Source organism: Sus scrofa, chromosome 2 (assembly GCF_054392235.1).
Source record: "Sus scrofa isolate SSC_HxYL_T2T_F1_AM1 chromosome 2, Sscrofa_HxYL_maternal_Yorkshire_Landrace_v2.0, whole genome shotgun sequence".
In the NCBI taxonomy this organism is placed as follows: domain Eukaryota; kingdom Metazoa; phylum Chordata; class Mammalia; order Artiodactyla; family Suidae; genus Sus; species Sus scrofa.
Window position 1 is genome coordinate 159,878,793 of NC_139384.1, and position 26,439 is coordinate 159,905,231.

Here is a 26,439-nt window from a genome sequence, read left to right on the forward strand (position 1 = left end):
AAGCCCTGTTTGATAGAAACACATAGGCCAGGAGACTAAGCCCAACAAAAAGATCGCACAGGGAATAGTCGTGCTTTGTCATGAACTTCCACGTTGGCTCCTCGAGCTCGGAGGTTACCCTCCGCCGGGGCCTCGACAGCCTTAGTCTCATCATCGATCCTGTCTGATTCTCCATCACGCTGCCTGTGCTCTGGGTACCCTGACCACCAGGAGTCTGTCGGTCTATTTCCAGAGCAATATCCATCCTCTAGACAGATCCGGTATGATATGATGTAATTGAGAGATGAGATTACAAAATCAATTATACCTTATCTTCGAGAAGTTAAAGGAAACACAGAGCATCTTGGGGGCGGGCAAGTGCACTGAAAAAAGCAACATGTTTGAGAAGGAAAATACACCATGCAATAATGACGGCAGGTGAGCAATTTGAGGAGAGATGATTCGTATCCGTCCTACAGCACTGGAAATGAACACAGACTAAAATGTAGAAGGAAAAACCTGGAAGAATACGGAGAAGAACCTTAGTGAGTTGTGAGACAACTTCACGCAGCGGGGAAAAGGGTGAGGAAAAGATACAAGTAGGTATCTGAAGAAATAATAGAGAATTTCTAAATTTGAGGAGCACAATAAACCCAGTGAACCAGGGATTTTAATGGACCACAAGAACGAGATATATGACAATCCTTAGCACAGTCTGTAAAACCTATTGAACTGAAGGCCCGCATTTGAGTCCAACCATTACTCTCATTCTTGTTTTCCTTTTTCCCTGTCATTCCTTATTCTTGAAACGCTGGTTATCACGTTATGTGTCTCCAGCTGTTTCGTAACCCTGAGGGTCAAATCCTCTACGAAGCCTGTCGTGACCCCCCCCCCCAAGCCTTCACCCCCTCAAATGACTGTTCGCTCTTCCGTGCTCCCCTCCTTATCTTGTGTATAACTCGGTTTACCTGCTTATTAAAGTAGAGTTGATTTACAATGTTGTGCTGATTTCTGCTCTTTTGTGTATAACTTTAATCAGATTTTCTTCTCCTTTAGCCTGGGACCTTCTCTTACTCATCTTTACATTTCCAGAATGCAATAAAGTTTCTGGAACCAGTAGCTTCCACCAACTGTTTGAGAAAAGAATGAAGAATGAATCTGTGCTGGTGGTCATTTGCTTTTCAGCATTTGGTAAGAGGGAAGGAAGAAATTAGGAACTGTTATTAGTCAGCATGTGTGTGTCACCGTGCAAGATGTCATTCCATGTGTGGAGGCACAGGAATGAAAAAGATTATCAGCTTATATCCTGGTGTGTATGGGCCTCCATCTGTCTGGGTGACTGTGTGTATAGACGCACTTATTTGGAAGAGGGAAAATGCATAAGTTCATAATTAAGATGATTTTAGATTTTGAAAAGCATTATGAAAGCAATAAAGCACATTGCTCTGAGTTGGAGTGGAGATATTTTGAATTGACAGGAAATCTTCACTGAGCAGATAATATTCTTTTTTTTTTTAAGACCACACCCACAGCACATGCAAGTTCCCAGGCCAAGGACTGAATTCGAGCCTCAGCTGTGACCTATGCCACAGCTGTGGCAACATAGACTCTTTTCTTTTTTTCTTTTTTTGGCTGCACCTGCGGCATATGGAAGTTCCCAGGCTAGGGGTCAGATTAGAGCCACAACTGCCAGCCTATGCCACAGTCAAACAACGCAGGAGCTGAGCCACATCTGTGACCTACGCTGCAGCTTGAGGCAACACTAGACCCTCAACCCACTGAGTGAGCTCTGGGATCAAACCTGCATCCTCATACTTGTCAGGTCCTTAACCAACTGAACCACAAAGGGAACTCCAAGACCCATCTTTAACCCACTACTCGAGGGCGGAGATGGAACCTGCACCTCAGCAGAGACTGGAGACTTTACAGTCAGATTCTTAACCCATTGTGCCACAGCGGGAATTCCCTAGCTATTATTTCTAAGAAGAGAAACTAGCCATTCAAGAGTCTTGGCCAGGAGTTCCCAGGCAAAGGAAACAGTAAGAGCAAGAGCCCTAAGGTGAAGGGTACATGGTGCATTTGAGAAAGAAGGAAGTACGGATGGCACTTATGCCTGAAGACTAAAATCCACTTATGAAATACTTGTTAAAATAAAAATGTTAAATAGGAGCCATCATGCATGTGTCACCTAAAAGAAAACAGCCCTCTAATTCATAGTCGCCTGGAATATCAAGGGTTTGTAAGGACCACTAGGAGTATGCTGTCTTCTAATAAACATCTTGACCTCAAAATCCCTCACATTTTTATTTTCCTAGTGGGTGTTACACCCAATATTATTAATATTGCACACAAACGGCACAGACTACCCTACAGGTTCCTGCCTCCTGGAAGCTTTCCTGTCCCAAGGTTCCTCTGAGGACAGATGCAAACACACACATTGTCAGAAAATGACTTGATTGCAATTATCACCAAATGCTGATGAGAGCAAATTCTGGGTGCACTACATGTAATTCATTTCATTTTGCCTAAACAACATTTTTGGCCACTGTTCCTGACTGTTTGAAAAAGGCATGAAACAAGCTTCCCTGGTTTTCAGTGTCTCTAATCTCTGGGAAAATAGATTATGTAATCAGGATGGAGAATATGGCTGGCTGCCAAATGTGTAGGTACCACATGCCTCCATATGGATCTACTTATAAAGACAGAGCACATCTACAGCGGCGAATTCTATTAACACAGTTCCTCTGGCCTGGCTGATCTCATTGACCACGAAGACATCAGGCATCCTTCTGCTTTGGGTCAGTGTGGTCTATGTGTCCAACTTTGCCGGTGAGTACCATACATATATTTACACAACAGAATTCTGGACCCAACTGGTCAGCAGTCAGCAGTCATGACGTGACGTTACAATTTATGACGATGATGATAGGACGGTTAATGATAGTGACGGCCCTTTACGCTGTTAATTTAGAGGAAAGTTTTACTTACAAAATCAGCAACTTTAATTACCACTGTTATTCCATGCAAGAGATAGTTTTATCCAGTGGCAACAACAATGTTGCCATCTCATAGGATGAGATGCTGCCCTTGGCCAAAGGGACCCCACACGTCTCATTAGGATTCCAGGCCAATTGCATTGCCCTCAGCAAACCGCAATTAAGAGCATAAGGTTACAAATAAGTTTCATTCTTCAAGGAAACAATGCTTATTAAAATTAGAAATTCGCCTTCAAAGTCACCTTCAAGAAATTCTTACCTAAAAAAAAGAGCTTCAGCTGCCAGAATGTCCCTGAGATGCTTCCGTTTTACTGGAAACTGAGTCATTCTATCTTACTCTCAGGAAACAAAAGAGCTCAGGACTGTATAGAAGATATTCCTAGTATTTGCCCTCTAATCTTCATTGTGCTACTACCTTTTTCTCTAATATTGAACAACTTACTCCCTTTCTGTGGCTATTGTTCATCATATAAAAATAGAGTGTAAAGCTTATTTGCTCTCTAACTCTTCTTTTAATAAAACATTATAGTTAAGTATATTGGCTTTTAAACACATGAAAGGATGTTCAACACCACTCATTATTAGAGAAATGCAAATCAAAACCACTATGAGGTACCACCTTACACCAGCCAGAATGGCCGTCATCCAAAAGTCTACAAACAATAAGTGCTGGAGGGGGATGGAGAAGAAAGAGCACTAGTACACTGTTGGTGGGAATGTAAATTGGTGCAACCACTGTGGAAAGCAGTATGGAGATTCCTCAGAAAACTAAAAATAGAACTATCATTTGATTCAGCAATGCCACTCCTGGGCATCTACCCAAAGAAAACCACGACTCACAAAGATACATGTACTCCGATGTTCATTGCAGCACTATTTACAATAGCCAAGACATGGAAACAACTTAAATGTCCATCGACAGAGGAGTGGATCAAGAAGATGTGGTACATATATGCAATGGAATATTACTCAGCCATTAAAAAGAACAAAATACCGGCATTCTTAGCAACATGGATGGACCTAGAAACTATCATGCTAAGCGAAGCCAGCCATACAATGAGACACCCACATCAAATGCTTTCACTGACATGTGAAATCTGAAAAAAGAACAGACTGAACTCTGCAGAACAGATGCTGACTCACAGACACTGAAAAACTTATGGTCTTCAGAGGAGACAGTTTGGGGGATGGGGGAATAGGCTTGGGTTGTGGGATGGAAATCCTATGAAATTGGATTGTTATGATCATTACACAACTACAGCTGTGATAAATTCATTTGAGTAATAAAAAAAAAGTTAAAAAAAAAAGTATATTGGCTTTAAAATTTAAGACCTGGGTTTGAGTCCTGGCTCTGTCATTTGCAAAGTGCATGTCTTTAGACAAGTTACTTGCCCCAGAGCCCAGTTTCCTTACCTTTAAAATAGAATTATTAGTATGACTGAATGTATATAAGATTTGATACGGTGCTTGAAATAGAGAACTTTCCCAGTAGATATTGTTAGAATTAGTGGGAATGGAGGTAAATCATGATTTTTTTTCAATGCTCTCCAAATTATTTTGTATTTTATTATTAAATTAGCACTTTGTTGGCCACATCATTACTTTCTTGATTATCCTTTCATCAAATGGCTTCTAGGTTTTGAAATTTTCAACTTTTCTCTGGTTAAATATATACTTCTTTGGCATATATTTTGCCTTCCTTTCTTAAGGTTTAGCCTAGTTTTAAGGTAAACATTGAAGAACTGAACATGACTGGATAGAAACCACATAAATCCTAAATAGCAAATGCAGTGGAAAGAGCTTTGGACTGGTCGTTTGTAACCTGGCATCTAGCTCAGCTGGGGAGTTAACAAGCTGTGTGTCCTGGAGCAACTTTCTTCCCTTTCCTGGGCCTCAGGTCTTCATCCATGAAACAAGACCTTTGAAATAGAAGATCTCTAAGAATAATTTTCAATGTAAAATTCTGATTCTGGAATTTTCCTCAGCAATTGCGATTTATCATTGTTTGTTGTCTCCTTGCTGAGGCTCTCAGGCACCTGCCCTCTCATTCATCGTATCAGAGCAGGAGGCTTTCTTACAACAAGGGTGATCTTGACTCAGGAAAAACCATGACTATTCCATTAAGATCTTCGGAGTTCATTTGGTTGATCTGATGAGAAGATGGAATGATAATGACAAGCTTATTTGAACAAAATCTTATCACTGGTGCAGACACCATTTCCTTAACAGGGGAAAGAACTTGAAAATTACCTCCCATTTTCTTAAAATTAGCCAGGGGTCACATTTCCATATAAGGATTTTACATACAGTTAAAGCCTCTAAAACTGCTTAATGCTTATAACACTATAGGATGAATATAATTTATTTTCTTTTCTTATTTTTTTTTGACTGTGCCTGCAGCATGTGGAAGTTCCTGGGCCAGGAATCGAACCCATGCCATAGCAGCAACCTGAGCCACTCGAGTGAGAACAATGGATCCTTAACTCTCTGCACCACAAGGGAACTCATTTATTTTCTAAATAGGATAATTTTGACAGTGAAATTAGTTTTTCCAATAGTTGTACCAAGAAGACTATTATAAACTGAGACTATCCAGGAAACTCACAGTATATGGTTACTCTAGATCTGAGTAAATGCTAAGTAGAAATTAAATATTATCAAATTATAATTTTATGATTTATTCTTAGTAACTAAGTTACATTTATCATTTTACTTTTATAATTGAACATTAAACATTGTAAACAAGATATATATAAAGAGATATCAAGAGAAAACAACTCTAGTACCTCAAAAATTTAATTCATTCAACAGCCTCCACACTAATACCAAAGAATACCCAGGGCTATGCAACAGGACCTCATTGCTTATCCTCACTGAATGCAAGAGTGTGCATCTATTAACAGGCTCCCAGTCCATCCCACTCCCTCCCCTTCCTCCTTGGCAAGCACAAGTCTCTTCTCTAAGTCTATGAGTTTCTGTTCTCTAAGTCCATGAGTTTCTTCTCTGTAGAAAGGTTCATTTGTGCCATATATTAGACTCCAGATATGAGTGATATCATGTGGTATTTGTCTTTCTTTTTCTGACTTACTTCACTTAGTATGAGTCTCTAGTTCCATCCATGTTGCTACAAATGGCATTACTTTGTTCTTTTTTTATAGCTTAGTAGTATTCCATTGTGTATATATACCACATCTTCTTAATCCATTTATCTGTTGATAGCCTTCTGAGACAGTCTTCGCTCTTAGAATGTGAGCTCTTTAAGGTCAGAGAAAGTGTTTTCTCTCTTTTTTGGATCCTAGGTCTTTAACCATGGCACTATCCAATAAATACCTCACCTAATGAATGGATAAATGAATGCACTGGTAGGTGAAGAGATGAATTTATGAATTAGCGAAAGATTCAGCAAATGTTAGAGAATATACAAGGTAACTATCGGATGTGAAATATAGTATTATTTCTACTTTCTGAAAATTAGCCCTCTATAAGAATTTTGACATGTGTCTTTGTGATCTATACATCTTATCTAAAAATTTAGTTTAAGATGTAGAGGTCTAAAGAAACCCAAAGAATGGGAAAAATATTTGCAAATGAGGCAACTGACAAGGGATTAATCTCCAAAAGGTACAAAAAGCTCATGCAGCTCAATAACAAAAAGACAAAAAACCCAATCAAAAAGTGGGCAGAAAACCTAAATAGACATTTCTCCAAAGAAGACAAAGAGATGGTTAAACACACACACACACAAAGATACTCAGCATTGCTAATTATCAGAGAAATGAAAATCAAAACTATTATGAGATACCACCTTACACCAGTCAGAATGGCCATCATCAAAAAGTCTACAAACAATAAATGCTGAAGAGGAGGCAAAGAAAAGGGAACTCTCCTACATTGTTGGTGGGAATGTAAATTGGTACAACCACTATGGAAAATAGTATGGAGGTTCCTCAGAAAACTAAACATAGAACAAACATGCTCCAGCAATCCCACTCTTGAGCATATATCCAGACAAAACTACAATGCAAAAAGATACTTGCATTCCTATATTCACTGCAGCACTGTGCACAAAATAGCCTAGAGATGGAATGCCCATCATCAGACGACTGGATATAGAAGATGCGGTGCATATATACAATGGAATACTACTTAGCCATAAAAAAAGTATGAAATACTGCCATCTGCAGCAACATGGATGCAGCTAGAGATTATCATTTTAAGTGAAGTCATAAAAAGAAAGACAAACACCATATGACATCATTTAGATGTGGAATCTAAAATATGGCACAAATGAACCTATCTACAAAACAGAAACAGACCCATAGACCTGGAGAACAGCCTTATGTTTGCCAAGGGGGAATGGGGAAGGAGTGGGATGGACTGGGAGTTTGGGGTTAACAGATGCAAACCATTACATTTAAAATGCATAGACAATAAGGTCCTGCTGTACAGCACAGGGAATCATATCCAATCTGCTGGGATAGACCAAGATGAAAAACAATATTTAAAAAAGAATGTATATATATATGTACGAACTGCACTTTGCTGTACAGAAGAACTGGGCACAATACTGTAAATCAACTGTACTTTAATTTTTAAAATTGATAAATAAAAAAAAAGAAGCCACAAAAAGATGAAAGCCAAAAAAAAAAAGAAAGAAAGAAAGCAATTTGGCAGTCAGTACTGGAAGTCTTAAAAATTATAACCTTTGAGACAGCAATTTTCTAATAAAAACAAACCCTAAGAAAATAATCAGAAAGTGTACAGGTATTTTCCATATAAAATGGTCATCCCAGTCCCATGAATTTTAAATGAAGGAAACACAACAATTGGGTGTTAGTAAAATAAGTTCTTTCACATCGTTATGATGGAAAACTACGTGATGAAAATTACACTTTTCAAAAAGTGCATGATGGCATAGGAAAGATGGATGATAAAGAATAAGTGGGACACAGAGTACAATTCTATTTTTAATGTTATACATGGAAATAAAATGCACAGAGAAGAGCTGCAAGGAAAGCAAAATGCTAACAAAGCTTATCTCTGGGTGCTAGCTCCACCTGTGACTCTGACTTTTTATTTTCAACATATATTTTACTTGCAATAGTAAGAGATTTTAAAAGAATTTATAAGCATAAGTTTAGCATATGTTTTCATTACTTGAGAAGCTTATGATGTCAATGCTATTATGAAATAAAAAGAACTTTTTTTTGGCTGCACCTGTGGCATACAGAAGTTCCAGGGCCAAGGATCAAACCCATGCCACAGCCGCAACCCAAGCCACTATAGTGACAACATCAGATACTTAATCTTCTGAGCCACAGGGAACTCCAGAACTTCTTTTTTTTTTTTCTTTTTTGTCTTTTTAGGGCCACACCCATGGCATATGGAATTTCCCAGGCTGGGAGTCTAATCAGAGCTACAGCTGCCAGCCTATGCCACAACCACAGCAACTCGGGATCCAAGCTGCATCTGCAGCCTACACCACAGCTCACGGCAATGCCAGATCCTTAACCCACTGAGCGAGGCCAGGGATCAAACCTATATCCTCGAGGATGCTAGTCAGATTCGTGTCTGTTGAGCCACGATGGGAATTCTCAGAACTTCAATTACAGGCTTTTTGCAGCTGGAGGAGAAAACAGCAATAGATGGTAAACCCTGTCCCAAGATTCACAAACCAGTGTGTGGTACTGATGAACAAATTTACCACAATCTCTGTGAATTCTGCAAAGCAGCTATGTAAGCACACGGAAGTAGATATTTGAATAGCACCCTTAATTTGGGCCAATAGGGTATGAGTCAGGGAAGTTATTTATTAAGACTTTATTTACTATGCTAAGTATTTTGCAGATAATTCTTGTTCAGAATAAGGTAATATTATCTTCCCCAGATAAAACTAAAAAGCTTAAGTATCCTTTCCTAGTTCATCCATCATGGGCTTAACCGACATCCACGGCATTTCATTTTGAACACTGTCTCTTTTCTTTCAGGGAAAGAAATGGAAAGCTTAGTTTCCAACATTATAAAAAATGTTGATTCCCGTGATGCTGCCATCCTGGAAATGCCCTTCGTTTGCCTTTTGCAACGGAAGATTTATTTTGTTACTCTGTCTCCACTGCAATGCATTTCCAACCAGTTACAATGCATAAAGAAAGCATTTTCAATAAAGTTAGCTTTGCAGACTTCTTACATTTATGTTCTTTTCAGGTGACAAGGGAGCCACCTTTGATTTAGACTCATTGCTAGGCTGCCTTAATATGAAATGCTGCAATTTGAAAATAAACCACAGGAAAGAGAATATACTATCACACTGTTCAAACCCAGAATTCTCCAACCAGTGCTGTGGGCTCAGTTCTTCATGATTTATGCAGATTACTCGAGGACCACAGAGCTCACCATCCGACACAAATTAGCATTCTTCAATACCTGCTATATTTGCGAAGGGTTTCCCTTAGGGACGTATTGAGTTGGCTTTAGAGGTGCTCAACCTTCACGCTGAGACGAAAAAGAGAAAGCAAGTGAGATGACAGGTTGATCCTATCAGTCCTTGAGGCAGTGGAATAGGTTCTGGAAGAGCTGAGACCTTGAGGCCAGGTGTCTCTGGCCTTATCACTTTACTAGAGTACATTCCATAAAATATTTTAATTTTCTATGCATGGTGAATTGTGAAAAAGCTTGAATATATCATTTTACTGGCATGTAGTGTGTACTTAGAAATCTAAAGATGAGTAGACAAGCTTGGCATCCTCAGACTGTTAGGAGAGACAAATTTATAGCAACTTACTAAAATAGTTTGATGTGCTATTTTAAAATTCCCTATGAATTAATTTTTCCATTTGTTAATTGCATAAATAATTATTTAATGCTTATGATATATCAGATACATTCCAAGCATAGGACAAGATTCCTGCTTTAAAGAATTCTATGTTTACAGTGTTAAGTCAACTAAACACCAATTTTTTAAAAAAAAAAAAGAATCCTATGTTTTAGTGGATGTGCAGAAGATTTTAAAAATATTTTTCAGATATTCAGAAATTTATAAAGGAAGAAAAATTGAGACATTGATCAAGAAAACCAGGTACAGCTTGGAGGGAGAGATTATTTGAAACTGGTTATTTTGAATTGAATCCTGAGAGCTGACAAGCATTCAAGCACAGGCAAAATTACAGGAAGGGTGTTCAAGCAAAGAGAATAAACATAAAAACAACAAAGACCAAAACCAAAACCCTGAAATGGAGATAAGATTGGCAAGATCAACAGTGAGAGGAGCTGGTTCACAGAGAGTCTAAGCCACCAAGTTAAAGCATTGGGGCTCCTTAGAAACAGAGGCTAAAATATTTTCAGCAGGGTTAACTGCATTAAAACAGTTATTTAATGACACTGTGCTGGAGTTTCCTCATCCAATATTGAGGACTTTACCAAAGGAGTGTTTGAAGTATTAAATGAGATAATGTATAGAGAGTGCCCCCCAAAATGGTAGCTATTCTACTTATCATAGGGTCTTTTTATTTTTTAAGGGGCACACCCACGGCACATGAAAGTTCCCAGGCTGGAGGTCAAATTGAAGCTACAGCTGGTGGCCTACACCACAGCCACAGCAACACAGGATCTGAGTCCTGTCTATGACCTACACCACAGCTCATGCAACAACGGATCCTTAATCCACTGAATGAAGCCAGGGATCGAACCCGAGTCCTCACGGTAACAGTCGGATTTATTTCCACGGCACCACAACGGGAACTCCTAATCATGGGTTTTGATTCAATGTGAAAAAGTAATCACTGTCTTGTCAATATTGTAATAATTATTTATTGCTGCATAACAGATCACCCCCAACTTAATGACTTAAAAACAGTCATTTATTTGCCGTAATTCTGCAGTTTATATCAGCTCAGCAGGAATTGTCTGCCTCGGCCTTATGGTGGTGGCCCTGTGGCTCTCTTGGGATCCACAATGACTTGTCACATTTTTGATGTTTTGATGTTTTAGTGGGGGGTGCTGGAGAGATTTCTCTTTTGTCTTTGTGGGTCTCTGTCTTTTTCTCTGTAGTCAGTTACTCAACTCTGCCAGGCTCTTACGACTTGGACCTAAAAATGGCATGTAGTCATATTCACATCATACTCTTGGTCAAAAAAGTCACCTGCCCAGCTCAGATTCAAAGGGAGGTGAGTGGGCTCGTCTGCAGGAGAGGAGTAGCTTGCATGAAAAGAGATGTGAGGACTCGGTGGTGAGCTTTGCAAGCGACATTCTCAAAATAAGCTCTTTCCCTTAAAATATAACTAAGACTGATTATGAGTGGACACTATATGCAGGGTGACAAGAAGTATGGTTTAAGAAACAAGAAGCAGAAATCCTGGAGCAGAAGGCTAAAAATAAGAAATCTGATGATCCACGTGGGGTCGAGATAATGTTTAAAATAAAGCCACCGTAATTGTTTATGGCGGTGATGAGGAAGTTAATCTGGAGGTGAGAAAGATATTGTATTTCAGATTTTACCTTTAGAATCTGCAACCTTGCACATTAAAACATTTCCATAAAATGAAAGTCCCGGTAATAAAACATGCCTATTATTAAAAAGTTCATGAGTATTATAATTTTGCTCAATTTTATGTTTTATTGTTCTCTAGTCATATCATGTACAGTCAACTAAAGTGCAAGTGGCAGTGGTCAAGTTTCTAATTCCAAATATTCACCTGAGTATACTAACAATAGCTAAAACAATGAACCATTTTAGTGTGTGTGTCAAATATATGCATCCCCTCAATAAATAATGATGAAATTGGGAGTTTCCATTGTGGCTCAGAGGCATCGAACCCGACCAGTAACCATGAAGATATGGGTTCGATTCCTGGCCTTGCACAGTGAGTTAAGGATCTAGCATTGCTGTGGCTGTAGTGTAGGCTGGCAGCTACACCTCTCATCGGACCCCCAGCCTGGAAACTTCCTTATGACTCCAGTGCGGCCCTAAAGGATGAAGACTAAGATGAAGGAGAAAGAAAGGAAGAAAGAAGCAGTTTCAGTTTGCATGAAGACATTGTGTACTGAATAAAAAAGCTGACACCTAAGGCAGAGAAGAAGACACCCAAAATTCCATCTCAAATAACAGTCACTCTCCAGGACTCAGTGTCCTGAACGAATGCCTCCCCAGGGTAAAGATTGGGTGAAATAATCAAGTAAACTAAGAAATGGCAAAAATCCTTAAGGAATGATTATCTCAGTGTTTCATCTTTGGCTTCTTTCTAATATTATGAAGTATTTAATGAGACTTCGTAATTAATCAGCGAGTCTCCCTCTGACAATTCAGAATTTAAGATACATTATGTCCCTTCTGTGCAATATGAATTATATTTCAAAGACCAGACTAAATATTCAGTTTGCCTCCTAGATTCAGTTCAACCTGATTGCATCTGTGTCTGAATGCTATGTCACTGATGCCTCCTATTTCTTGTTGTACTCAATCTTTGCACACCTTGTGGGGTTCAAAGAACAAAACTTGACAGGTGTTAGTCCTCCCTGAGAAAGAATTAAAAGGAAAAAAAAAAAACATAGTGACTAAAGCATTCAACAGAAGTTAATAGGGAGCTCAAAGTCCCCTTTAGCTGCATGACAATAAACCAAGAACACTCAACAGCAGGTATGAACTTCTTCCATCAAATCACACACACACACACACACAAAACCTGAGCAAAATTTGATTCCTTCAGTGGGATATTATTAAAATGATTTTAAAAGACAAAGAGAGAAAGAGATAAAGAAAGAGAGAGGAAGAGAAGAAGAGGGAAGGAAGGAAAGAAGGAATTATAGAAGGAAAGAAAGAAAGAGAAGCAGATGGAGAGAGACAGACAGATGAACTTGCATAAGATCGCAGAGCTGAAAAAGGAGAAACAGATCTGACTTCACTGCTATTATTATTTCCATGTAAATATGATGATTATTGGAAGGACAGCCTTGATGTAAAATCTCACTCCAAAACACGAGACACCCTCTCCCCGTCTCTAAAAAGTGACTGCGGTGAGCATTTTCTGAGCCTGCTCCAAGATGGAATTTTGACCTTACTCCCAAATGTAAAGGAAGATAATAATGAAAAATAATTCTTAAGGTGGGAGACTTCCAATCATTAAAAAAGAAATTAAATGCTCCATGTAAGAAAACTGAAGAATTAAAAGCAATTATTCCCAAAGCCCTTTGGAATGGTTTGGATAAAAGGTACATAAAGAGAGTGTGTTGCCTTCACACAACCAAAGACCTTCAACAAATGCATTCAGAGTCTCTGAAACCACAGAGTATTGGCTTCATGAGATTTAATCTTAGGACAGCAATCTCCTCACATACAAGGCACACATCACACCTGTTATTCACAGATGCCATTTTGAAGTGTAACAGCACCAATGTTAGGGAAAAAAAGCATGGGTGAGGACAGATGATGGCACTCTCTAAGTAGGAAGCAACTGTTTAAGCAATATGCAGGTGCAGCTATTTTGGTCCATTTGCTGATATTTGAGAACTTACTGCATTGAATTCTATACCTGAGTATTTGGAAGTGAAAAAAAACTTGCATGAAATTTACCCATTTTGATCAATATGCATGGTAGAGCAAATGCAGCAAAATATGAATTGAAGAAGAGTGGAGTGTATATGGGTTTACACTGCAAATTCTTGCAATTTTTCTGTATTTTGAAACTTTTCATAGTAAAATTGTGGTAAAAATTACCTGATCTTTAAAAACTATACACGCACGCACGCGCACACACACACACACATATAGTATATTATATATATGGTCAGAGAGATAGATATTGGTATCTACATAGATGTAAAATCTAAGGCCTTCTGGGTCAATGAGTCTCTTCTGGCATTCGTATAAATCTCAGTCAGAAAAAATGAAAATTGTATCGGGGAAAAGTTTGCCTTCTTATTATCAAAAATTGAAAACATCTTTTTTGATGCCTTAAAATCATTGGCTTGAGTAAAATAAACCATTTATCATTTTCAAAATTTCCCTTCTAAATAAAGAGAGAGTCGAACACAATCCAGAACTAAATCTGAGTATCTTAGAATTGGAAGGTATTCTAAGAATTATCTAGTTCGCCTCTCTTCCCAAAGCTGACATTTTCTTTAGCGTTCAAAACTGTTTATCCTCTGCTTCCTTACACTGGAAGCAGCTCTGCCGTCTGGAATTATGCCAATGAAACCACCTCTTCCTCCTCTGTTCTAAGGCTCTTGTGATGATGGCCCACTGGCACTGTTACTCCTAGGTGGGTCTTTACTCCAGTGAGTGTTCTCTGCTGTCATCAGTCAGCATGATCTGTGGTGTCTAGACCTCACTCCATAAAGGCGGCCTTCTTTCAGACGTGCTTCAGTCAATTCACGTTTCTCTTGTACAGGGCAGCCAGTCTTGAGCCCAAGACTACAGTGTCCCACAAGACTGACCTAGTTACAAACTGAAAATCCCAAGGTGATATTCACATGGGCTTCTGTTTGGAGCCATGCTTGAGGCCAGTAGGCCAAGCGCGTGATGCCGTTCTCACACGAGCTCCATTGTCTCTCGCTACCTCATAAAAATACATTCCCCACTGGAGGTACTCATCCTTCAGACTCCATGCATTTGCGCTTGCATTTAAAATATAATTTGAGGTAATTAATTGGCACACAAGTCATTTGTGGGAAAATTTCATGAGACTCCCAACCGCAGACACATAAACTTAGAGTGTCAATCACAGGACTGACTCCAGATACCATGTTTTAACAATTAAAAAAAAGAACACTGAATTGACCTCTTTCTCAAATGGGTTTCGCCTTTTTAACTTTTCTCTGTGTGGAAGATTTCTGATAGAAGCATATTAAAGTTTGGATCTTTATGAGAGCTGGGGCGTGAAGCTAATTTTTAAAATGACAATCTACTCAAGCAACAGCTTCCCGTTTTCAAAAGTTACTCTGTAATTTTTTTTAACATGGTGACAGTGTTTAGCAATAAGGGTGGAGGATTTTTCAACTATATAATGTGGTGGCACTCAGCAGGGTTTATTCTGAAAGCATCTACCGCGCTCCGTTCCACAGCCAACTCCAACCCCTGGCTCCCACATGGAGGCTCTCATTTTCCTTCCCTTCCTGTTCTTAGCCACGTTCTCAGGTAAGAAGAGTTACAGTCAATGACTTTCCTCCCTACTCCCAAAGGGAGGAATTAGAAATGCTGAGTGATTTATTACTGTGTTGTCAGGAAGTTTAAAAAGGGACAGCTCTAGCAGAGAAATGCAAGAAGATACTTCCAGACCATTCAAATATAGGCCAGAGGCATCATGTAGTGACCAGGGGACACAGGACTGAAACATTTGGCACCGCTGGAGATCAGCAGAGGCAGGGGAATGGGAAAAGCAAGCTATGAGACTGTGAAGAAAAGTCAGCTAACAAGATTGTGAGAATTTGAGCATATGTTCCCTAAAGGATACGGTTTTGTGTGATGATCGGGGTTGTGCAGGCAAATAGAATTGGGCTCGGAGTTCCCGTCGTGGCGCAGTGGTTAACGAATCTGACTAGGAACCATGAGGTTGCAGGTTCGACCCCTGGCCTTCCTCAGTGGGCTAAGGATCTGGTGTTGCCGTGAGCTGTGGTGTGGGTCCCAGATGCAACTCAGATCCTGCACTGCTGTGACTGTGGTGTAGGCCAGTGGCTACAGCTCTGATTTGACCCCTAGCCTGGGAACTTCCATATGCCACCAGAGCGGCCCCAGAAAAGGCAAAAAGACAAAAAAAAAAAAAAAAAAAAAAAGACGTGGGATCAAGTCCTAGATTTTCTATTTCCTGTTTACGTGCTTATGGGCAACTTACTTATCTTAGCCTCAGTTTTCTCCTTTGCAAAATGGAAATAACCATACATCTCTACAGGAATCATATGCCTCGTCTATCCCCACCAGGACTTGAGATCTTCTTAGGCACCTGTCACTCAGTGTTCGTCTCCCTATTTCTCACCTCAGCACAGTTAGGTTGCCTGTTTCCAGAGATGTAAATTTCCAGCTAGCGATACAAATGTGTCAAGATAATAAACAATACAGGCAACACATTTCTCAAGATGATGAAGTCTGATGAATGAAACCCATTCCAATGTCTCTCCAAACTGTGACCTCCTGCTTGGCCATTTTTTCCTTACATCTAGTGAAAGGAAATCATGAAAGCAAAGTGCCTGTGACCGTCAGCTGCTGGTAGCTGGAACCCAAGAAACAGTGGTTTTCTTCGCATCGAAACACTGCAGCTGTTTCAGACTGTCGAGTATGGGCATGATGATCAGACCCATGCTGTTGTGAAATATCAGTCTGTAGTGATACCGAAAATAAATTAGATGTGAGGAAAGTTGTACCGAAATGCCATTTAAGGAACTGCTGCAGAAGGAGAGTTAAGAAATAAGAATATAGAGTCAAGTGATGGGATGGGAGAAGGGAGGAGAAGAGAATGTCTATTTCAGAGAAAACTCCTCACTAGCACAGGTATGTTTCATGATGACAGGTACCAGATCCTTGCATACTTCAGATGTACTTGTGTACTCGCTGGATGACAGTGTGTATTCAGCAGTCCTTTGGTGATGGAATTTGGAAGGTGAAGAAGAGTGAAGAATCAGGAATGTCTTTTACAATATAAAGCAGGGTCAAGCATGTGTGTAGGATCTGTAAAATCGGAAGAGAAAAATACTAAACAAAATCATGGACTTGGAGAAGAGACTTGTGGCTGCCTGATGGGAGGGGGAGGGAGTGGAGGGATCGGGAGCTTGGGCTTATCAGACACAACCTAGAATAGATTTGCAAGGAGATCCTGCTGAAGAGCATTGAGAACTATGTCTAGATACTCATGTTGCAACAGAAGAAAGGGTGGGGGAAAAACTGTAATTGTAATGTATACATGTAAGGATAACCTGACCCCCTTGCTGTACAGTGGGAAAATAAAAAAAAGAAAAAGAAGAAAAAAAAAAAAAGAAAACTGCTATGATCGCAGACACAGAGAACAGGCTTGTGGTTGCCAAGGGGGAGGGGTTGGGGGGAGGGATGGAATGAGTGTGGGGTTAGCAGATGGATATTCAGGTTGAATAAACAGCAAGGTCCCACTGCACAGCACAGGGTCTATATTCAATGTCCTATGACCAATCATAATGGAAAAGAATATTTAAAAAAAAAACTGAAGATAATGATTGTAATATTTTAGCTTAAAATAGATGGACGAAACACATTCTGATCGCTTACTGATCTTTTTTAGCTAAAAATTCCACTCCTGATTTTCACCCTAAAAACGTATCCATGTGAGTAATGGTGAATTATTAGGATTTTCATCAAATCGGTGTTTGCGACAGTAAAAGAGGGAAATAAACCCACTACTCCTCACTATGTAAACGGCAACGGGACCGTGTGCAGACACTGGGGAAAATAAAGAAGGTGCTCAAGCCCGTTAACACAGAGAAAGCCTCACTATCTGCGGGCTTGGTCCCGGAGAAAATGAGCACAGCAGTGTGCATGGTATGCTACCAACGGTTGGGGAAATATATTCACAGGCATTGTAAGTACGCAAGATGTATCTGGAGCAACAGAGAAATCCCTGGGAAACTCCTCGGTAAGGAAACAAGGGGACTGGGACAGGAGAGGAAGGGAAAGGTACTCTAAGCTGTGTACCTCGCCGCATCTTTAGACTGTGATGTGATTTGCTTGTATGATCTCTTAAAAAACTAAACATACTTAACAACAACAAAAAAATAGATGACGCCATCTATTTTTTTCCGTTTTATCCCCACCTCTGTTCTCATTGATTTCCGCTGGAGTTACAGTTGGCCATGAACAATGTTTGCTTCTTAGAACTCATGCACACCTCGGTTGTTGGAAATAATCCTTTTCTTTCTTTTTTTTTTTTTTTTTATTTTCCCACTGTACAGCAAGGGGGTCGGGTTATCCTTACATGTATACATTGCAATTACATTTTTTACATGTATACATTGCAAATACATTTTTGCATTTCCAAATGCAATTACATTTGCTCTGTTGCAACATGAGTATCTAGACATAGTTCTCAATGCTATTCAGCAGGATCTCCTTGAAAATCTATTCTAGGTTGTGTCTGATAAGCCCAAGCTCCCGATCCCTCCCACTCCCTCCCCCTCCCATCAGGCAGCCACAAGTCTCTTCTCCAAGTCCATGATTTTCTTTTCTGAGGAGATGTTCATTTGTGCTGGATATTAGATTCCAGTTATAAGTGAAATAATCCTTTTCTTATCCATTTTCCCGGCTACGGCCTGTAATTCTTGGGCGTCACCTCCTCGCAGAAGGTGATATATGTCCTACTCTCTGCTCTCTTTCCTCTGCACCATTGTCTAATTTACTTCTTACGCCACAGCTATGAGCCTTCTACTATCAATTTCTATTTGCTTATTTACACCCACTGTGACACAGACCTCCTGGTTTCTCGAAGGGAGACTCCTAAGTGCCCTCTTCATAGTTGTATCTCTAGACACTACTATAGTTCTGGCATAGTAATACACTCGTTAGGTATTTTTTTGGTAAACTGAATGAGTAGCTAGGTAACAGCCACAGACCTTAGCTCACACCATACCAGTTTAGTAAACCAGGTAACTGACTGCTAAACTCCTGTGCCTGGGCTAGGACCTTAATCACCAATAGTGTGTTAGATCATATGTTCAACGAATAGCAAGTAATGATGCATATGATTTTAGTTAAATTTACTTGAAGACACACTTAAGGAAAGGTAAAGCACTCATGAAAATATGAATATGACTGCAAATACAAGTGAGACTCTAGGTTTAGGTTTGGAACATTCCAGATCAAAATTATTTAACATGGGTAAATTAAAAAAATCACCAAGGACACCTACGGTTTTAAAAAAAAAATGTGACCTTGGAAGAAACTTTTGAGGAAAGTCCAGATTAAGAAGGGTAAGGAGGAATGAGGAATCATTAAATGAAAAGGGGAAGAGTCAAAATGAAACACTTGTACCAAACCAAGGACAAGAAGCATAAGACCCAATGTAAGAACATCGCACTTGACAGCTCTAAAGCGATCCTCTTGGCTTAGTCATTGTTTTCTAGACCCCCCTCATTTTAGAAGAGAATCTGAATAAATCTTTTGCATAAGATGGCTTCTGCATATGGATGGGCTTCCTCAATCAACTAGAAAAGCAGATATAATAAATGAGCTATGAAATATATGTTTTAAGAAATAGTCACATAATATCTATCATTTCTTGGAGCAGTTTGAGCACAAAAGAAACAAATAATCGCAGGATAGAGCTAGATGGATGAGTGATGCTAGGGAAATCATGGACCTAAGGCTTATTGAAGAAAAAAATATATTCTGAAGAAAGGAAAGGACTGCCTTTGAGACAGAGACAAGGGGAGAGGAGGAGACGGCTACAGAAAGCATACATGGAGACAGAAAAAAGGGTATGGAAAGAAGGCTAATGCCTGAGAGTTTGCTGCCTGCAAAGTTGATGATGGCATCTTTGAGGGGTGAAGTTGGGGATGTGGGTGATGGTTCTGTGATGTGCTAAAGTTCACAACAGGCATTGAATCAAGTCTGTTTGGTTAATCAGTAAAACCCTGAAAGGAGTTTAGGGTAATATGAAGGCCTAGTTCAAATAATTTACACTCAGTTAGAAATGGGGCAAGATGGCTTCACCGTGGTTTTTTGTTTGTTTTTTGAAACCATGTAATACAGTCAAGAAAAAAATAATACAGACTGAAAATAAACATGTTATGAGAAGTAAAGAGAAGAATTTGTCTTAAGGTATGGTTAAAAAAAAAAAAAAATCAGAGGTGGAGTTCCCATTCTGGCTCAATGGGTTCAACAATCCCTGGTCTTGCTCAGTGGGTTAAGGATTCAATGTTGCTGCAAGCTGCAGTCACTGATGTGGCTCAGATCTGGTGTTGTTGTGGCTGTGGCATGGGCTGGCAGCTACAGCTCTGATTCAGCCCCTCGTCTGGGAACTTCCATATGCTGCAGGTATGGCTTTAAAAAGAAAAAAAAAAAATCAGAGGCATTAAATACATACTATACCTTGGGATGAATGCTATTGATTTTAAATTCTTGAAGGTAAATAACTTTATTTTGTGCTTATGGTATCATTCCAGTATCTTCAACCCAGCCTTTGAAAACAAGTATTTTTAAACTAGAAGAGGGTCCAGAACCCCCACTTATTCCAGAGGGAAAAAATGAAGCCAATCATCAAGAAGGACAAATAGAATTTAATAGGCAAAGAGATGGCAATACCCAAGGACAACCAAGGGCATTTAGTCTGCAAGAACAACCAGGATATTCTAACCAGCCAAGGAAACCAAGGAATTTTAATCGGCAAGGGAAGCCAGGAGTTTTCAATCAGCCTGGGAGTCTGCAAGGAAGTTCAGGACAATCTGACCAAAAAGGGAATCAAGAAGCTTGTAATGAGCAAGGAAAACCAGGTTGTTCTGGCCAGCAAGGAAAGCCAGGATCATCTAATGAGGGAGGGAAGCCAGGGTCATCTAATGAGCACGGGAAGCCAGGATCTTCTGGCCAGCAAGGAAAACCAGTATCTTCTAACCAGCAAGGGAAGCCAGGGTCATCTAATGAGCAAGGGAAGCCAGGGTCATCTAATGAGCAAGGGAAGCCAGGATCTTCTAACCAGCAAGGGAAGCCAGGGTCATCTAATGAGCACGGGAAGCCAGGATCTTCTGGCCAGCAAGGAAAACCAGTATCTTCTAACCAGCAAGGGAAGCCAGGGTCATCTAATGAGCAAGGGAAGCCAGGGTCATCTAATGAGCAAGGGAAGCCAGGATCTTCTAACCAGCAAGGGAAGCCAGGGTCATCTAATGAGCAAGGGAAGCCAGGATCTTCTGGCCAGCGAGGGAAACCAGGATCTTCTAACCAGCAAGGAAAACCAGTATCGTCTAACCAGCAAGGGAAACCGGGGTCATCTAATGAACAAGGGAAGCCAGGATCTTCTAACCAGCAAGGGAAGCCAGGATCTTCTGGCCAGCAAGGGAAGCCAGGATCTTCTGGCCAGCAAGGGAAACCAGGGTCAGCTAGCCAAAAAGGAGAGCCAGGATTGTCCAGCCACCAAGGAAAAGCAAGGTCCTTTTACAATCAAGAAGAAAAAATGGAGGCAACTCTTTGAATGACAGTTTAATGGAGATTCAGGTTGGTGTTAATTTCGCTGCTCTTCGTCAACTTACCATTCTGTTTTCCAAGACTTGAAAGAGTTAACAGAATACAGTATGTTAGCAATACACTCTTTGTGATGACACCATTTTAACAAAATGAGAGGTAACCTATTTTCATACACACCTATGGTCCTTATTGAATGTTGTGGTGCTCCATTCTTAGTCATTCCCTTTTACTATTTTCCACTCAAGCCTTTCTACCCGTCCTGGAGTAGCTCACACCCTCATTAACTGAAACTTCATCCCCCACCAAATTTAACTTTCATGCCCGTTTTCATTGCATCCGTAACATACAAACCACTCAAGTAGTATTTCTAAGTCAACAAGTCTGATCTGATATCATTTCCCTGCTGAAAATTCTTCAGTGGCGCCACGCTACCTAGAAGATAAAATCCAAACTCCTGAGCATGGCATTTAAGATTTTTCATGATTGGCGCCCATGTCCGTGATTAGACATGATTGGATAATCCATATCACTCTTGCCCATACGTCATCCACACTGTACAGAATCCTCTGGTTTTCCGCTAATGTATTCCTAACAGTAATGATATCCTTTATCATAGAATGTACCTCACTGCTTTGTAATTGACTACGTATTCAATCAGAGCACGAACTCCTTAAAGAAAGTGCCGTTTCTTTTCAATCCTGCATCCCCAGACCCTAGAACATGACAGGCATCTAATAGGTTCTTTTGATCTGTTTGTCAGATGAGAGAATAAATGCCTGATATTTGAGCGTCGTCACTGCAACAGGAGAAATAGGAGCACATCCATGACTCCTGCACTCACTTCAGAGTTCTGCCATGCTTTGCGTGTCCTTGCCGATGTCCCTCCCAGCTGCCAGATTCCTAATTCCATTTAGCAGTGACTCTGGACACTCCACTGAGTAGATCCAAAAATGTTCTCTAGAACACTTCTTCCGTCTCACTATTTTAATGGAAACTTCATTTTTTTTTTAACCTCCTAACTTGTCACTCCTCAGCACCCCTGTAGACAAAGTGCTGAGATTCTTAGAGCAGTTGGTGTGAAGCAGACCAGCCAGAGCCAAGGCCTATTCTTGCCCATGAGATTTTTAAATAATCGCCATTGTCACTCTACAGTGGTGCCCCAATTACATGGTCCTTGATTTCTCTCATTATCTTGTTTTCAGGTCGAGTAATGGAAAACTGAGCCTGAACCACGAGGGGCAATGTTAAGCATCCACAGCAACCAAACTACCTGGAACCTTAGAATCCACTTCCCATTCTCTTTAAACAATGGGTTTCCCTGGGAGTTCCACTGAGGTCCGCCTGAGTCATACAGATATGATGGATCCTACATTCTTTACTAGTTTTTTTCCCACTGCAAATAAAGTCAATTCCAGAATTGATTCCAATTTGGGGGACTGTTCATTTTCTAGACTTTCCCAAACCCTGCATCTATCTATTCCAAAGTGCCAAAATGGCTAATACTTCAGGACCAATAACTTCAGCAGCAAATTGTAAATCCCAGTAAGTATAAGAATCTTAGGATTGCATATAAAAAATAAAGACAGCCCACTTTAAAAATACTGATGCTGTAGGTCTTTGATAGAGTTAAAGAAACAGCAGCTTAAAAAAAAAACCACTTGAATGGATCAATGAATGCAGCAAAGTAACAGGATACAAGATTAACTTTCAGAAATTGGTTATGTTTCTGTATGCTAACAATGAAATATTAGAAAAGTAATATAAAAATACAATGCCATTTAAAATTACACCCCCAAAAATAAAATACCTAGGAATAAACCTGACCAAGGAGATGAAAGAATTACATGCTGAGAACTATAAAACATTAATCAAGGAAATTAAAGAGGATTCAAAGAAATGGAAAGATATTCCATGCTCCTGGATTGGAAGAATTAATATTAAAATGGTCATACTACCCTAAGCAATCTACAGATTTAGTGTGATCCCTATCAAATTACCCATGGATTCCTCAGAGAACTAGAACCAACAACCGCAAAATGTATATGGAACTGTAAAAGACCCAGAACTGCCAAAGCAATCCTAAGAACAAAAACCAAGCAGCAGGCATAACTCTCCCAGACTTCAGATATTATTACAAAGCTACAGTCATCAAGATAGTGTGGTACTGGTACAAAAACAGACATAGAGACCAAATGGAACAGAATAGAGAACTTAGAAATAAACCCAAACACCAATGGTCAATTAATCTTTGACAAAGGAGGCAAGAATATAAAATGGGGAAAAGACAGTCTCTTCAGCAAGTGGTGCTGGAAAACTGGACAGCTGCATGTCAATCAATGAAACGAGAACACACCTTCACGCCATGCACAAAAATAAACTCAAAATGGCTTAAAGACTTAAACATAAGACAAAACACCATCAAACTCCTAGAGCATAATACAGGCAATACATTCTGGGACATCAACTGTACAAAGTTTTCTTAAGTCAGTCTCCCAAAGCAATAGAAATAAAAACAAAAAATAAATCATTGGGACCTAATCAAACTTACAAACTTTTGCACAGACAAGGAAACCATTAAAAAAAAAAACAAAAAAATACAACCTATGGAATAGGAGAAAATAGTTGCAAGTGATGCAGCTGACAAGGGCTTAATCCCCCAAATATACAAACAACTCACACAATTCAGCCGCAAAAAAAAATAAAACAAACAACCCAATTGAAAAATGGGCAGAAGACCTAAATAGACATTTCTCCAAAGAAGACACATGGATGGCAAACAGGCACATGAAAAAATGCTCAACATCATTAATTATCATAGAAGTGCAAATCAAAACTACAATGAGGTACCACCTTGATAAGTCCACAAATAGCAAATGCTGGAGAGGGTGTAGAGAAAAGGGAGCCCTCCTGCACTGTTGGGAATAGAAATTGGTACAACCACTATGGAAAACAATATGGAGGTACCTCAGAAAACCAAATGTAGAACCACCATATCATCCAGCAATCCAACTCTTGACCATTTATCAGGACAAAACTTTCCTTGAAAAAGACACATGCACCCCAGTGTTCACTGAAGCCAAATCACAATAGCCAAGACATGGAAACAACCTGAATATCCATCAACAGATGAATGGATTAAGAAGATGTGGTACATATACACAATGCAATACTACTCAGGCATAAAAAGAACAAAATAATGTCATTTGCCTTAACGTGAATGGAACTAGAGACCCTCATACTAAGTGAAGTCAGAAACAGAAAGACAAATACCATATGATATCTCTTACATCTGGAATCTAATATATGGCACAAATGAACCTTTCTACAGAACAGAAACAAACTCATGGACATGGAGAACAGACTTGTGGCTGCCAAGGAGGAGAGGGAGAGAGTGGGATGGACTGGGAGTTTGGGGTTAGTAGATGCAAAGGATTTCATCTGGAGGGGATAAGCCGTGAGGTCCTGCTGTAGAGCATGGGGAACCCGACCCAATCACTTGTGATGGAGCATGATGGAGTGTATATATATATACACACACATACTCTTTTTTATGTAAAACTTTTCATATATATATATAACTGGGTCAATTTGCTGTACAGCAAAAACTGACAGAATACCTTATATCGACTATAATACAATTTTGTTAAAAATTAAAAAATCCTTAATTAGAAAAATGGGCAGAGGTTCTGAATAGTCATTCTTCCATATAAGACATATAGATGCTCAGGAGGCACATGACAAGGTGCCACCACCACTCCTCATCAGGAAAATGCAGATCAAAAGCACAGCGAGATACCACCTGACACCTGTCAGCATGGCAATTATCCAAAAGGCAACAAATAGCAAGTGCTGACATGAATGTGGAGAAAAAGGAACACCTGCTCACTGTTGGTGGGGGTGAACTCAAGCAGCCACTATGGAAATCAGTATGGACGTCCCTTGAAAAATTAAAACCCAGGGTATCATAGGACCCAACTTCACTTCTGGGTATTTATCCAAAGAAAATGAAAACACTTCTTTGAAAAGCTATATACATCTCCATGTTTCTGCAGCATTGTTTACAATAGCCAAAAAAGTAGAAACAACCTGTCCCTCCATGAAAGAACGGATAAAGAAAATGTTATACACACACACACACGTATGTATATATATATATATATACACACACACATATATCCATATCTGCGTATTAATATATGGGTGTATACATACATGTGCACACACATATGTGTGTATATACACACACACGACAGAATATTATTCAGCCATAAAAATGAATGAAATCTTGCCATTTGCAGCAATGGACTGTGACAGCAGTATGCTAAGTGACTTAAGACAGAACATGATACATAGTTCATGATCTCACTTATGAGATGAGATACTGAGTCTAAAACAAAAACCAAAAAAAACAAACCCATCTCATAGATATAAAGAGAACATACTCTAGGTTGCCTGAGGCAAAGGACGGGTAGAAGGTGGGTGAAATGGGTGAAAATTTTACAAAAAGACAACGTTTCAGTTTAATGATTATGACTATTTCAGACAAAAATAATGGTATTGATTTTCAAATGCGAGAAATAGCAGTTTTAGCCAAGGGTCCTCTTAGATAAGACATAGTCCCGGATTAGAGAAACGCATTTAGCTGCCTCGACTCCAGACCCCTCCTGGCTCACTCCTGAGTGGTGCTGTCTTCCCTGCTGCACCACTACTTCCTGATTAATTCCCCCCAAGAGGGCTGAAATGAGGCATGCTGGGAAAATCCGAAACACTGGAAAGGATCTCTTTGTGATCCTTTGTTCCACGTGAGCTCGAGCGCTGCTGTCTCGAGGAGTCTCCGTCCCCTGAGCCCCACCTGAGCATTACCTTCTGCAGGATCAGTTCAACCAGCAGAAGCCTCATTTTTCACAGCTGCTTAATAAGAGCAATCTGGAGGAATAAAGAGACAGCCTTCGTACGAGACCTAGAGTCATGGCTCAGCGAAGGAAGAAGTGAATGAACCAGCCTCACAAAAGAGCACCAGGGCAGAAAGACACAGGGCATGGGGAAAGGGACGAAACTAGCAAGCACGTCATTGTCATGTACAGGAGGAAGGGAATAAAAATTCCCAGGTAAGGAGAGAGCAGGAGCTCATGTTTTGAACCATAAAGAGCATGAGTTATGTGAGATAGTAAGTATTTTCTGGGATGTGACAGGGCTTGTGGAAGTGCTGGCAACTTTGGATCAGGGCCAGTTGTACATCCAATTTCAAGGATATTCCAAAAATTTCACCTGCTTTCTGAGCGTGAGTCAAGAGAGTACATTTCCATTCATAAGTACGTTTATGTTAGATCCACCCATGTAACA

The 26,439-nt window shown here is 39.8% G+C and overlaps 1 protein-coding gene and 1 long non-coding RNA gene across 3 annotated transcripts in view; one reads left to right on the plus strand and one right to left on the minus strand.

The window, feature by feature from the left end:
• The window catches only part of LOC146405818 (uncharacterized), a 181,481-nt gene that overhangs the window by 153,428 nt on the left and 1,614 nt on the right, over positions 1–26,439 (minus strand). The gene's annotated exons all lie outside the window — the stretch shown is intronic.
• On the plus strand, positions 408–22,478 carry MARCOL (MARCO like). Its single transcript, XM_085010284.1, has 5 exons — positions 408–417; positions 1,036–1,170; positions 20,085–20,411; positions 20,493–21,126; positions 22,299–22,478. The coding sequence occupies exons 1-4, from the start codon at positions 408–410 to the stop codon at positions 21,101–21,103; spliced, it is 1,083 nt and encodes a 360-aa protein (XP_084866410.1). The 3' UTR covers positions 21,104–21,126; positions 22,299–22,478.

What these genes read in the sequence shown, in the direction of transcription:
- MARCOL (XM_085010284.1), top strand. An exon ending in CATTTGCTTTTCAGCATTTG is followed by an intron (nt 1,171 to 20,084) that starts GTAAGAGGGAAG and finishes GTATCATTCCAG; the next exon opens with TATCTTCAACCCAGCCTTTG. An exon ending in TAATGAGCAAGGAAAACCAG is followed by an intron (nt 20,412 to 20,492) that starts GTTGTTCTGGCC and finishes ACGGGAAGCCAG; the next exon opens with GATCTTCTGGCCAGCAAGGA.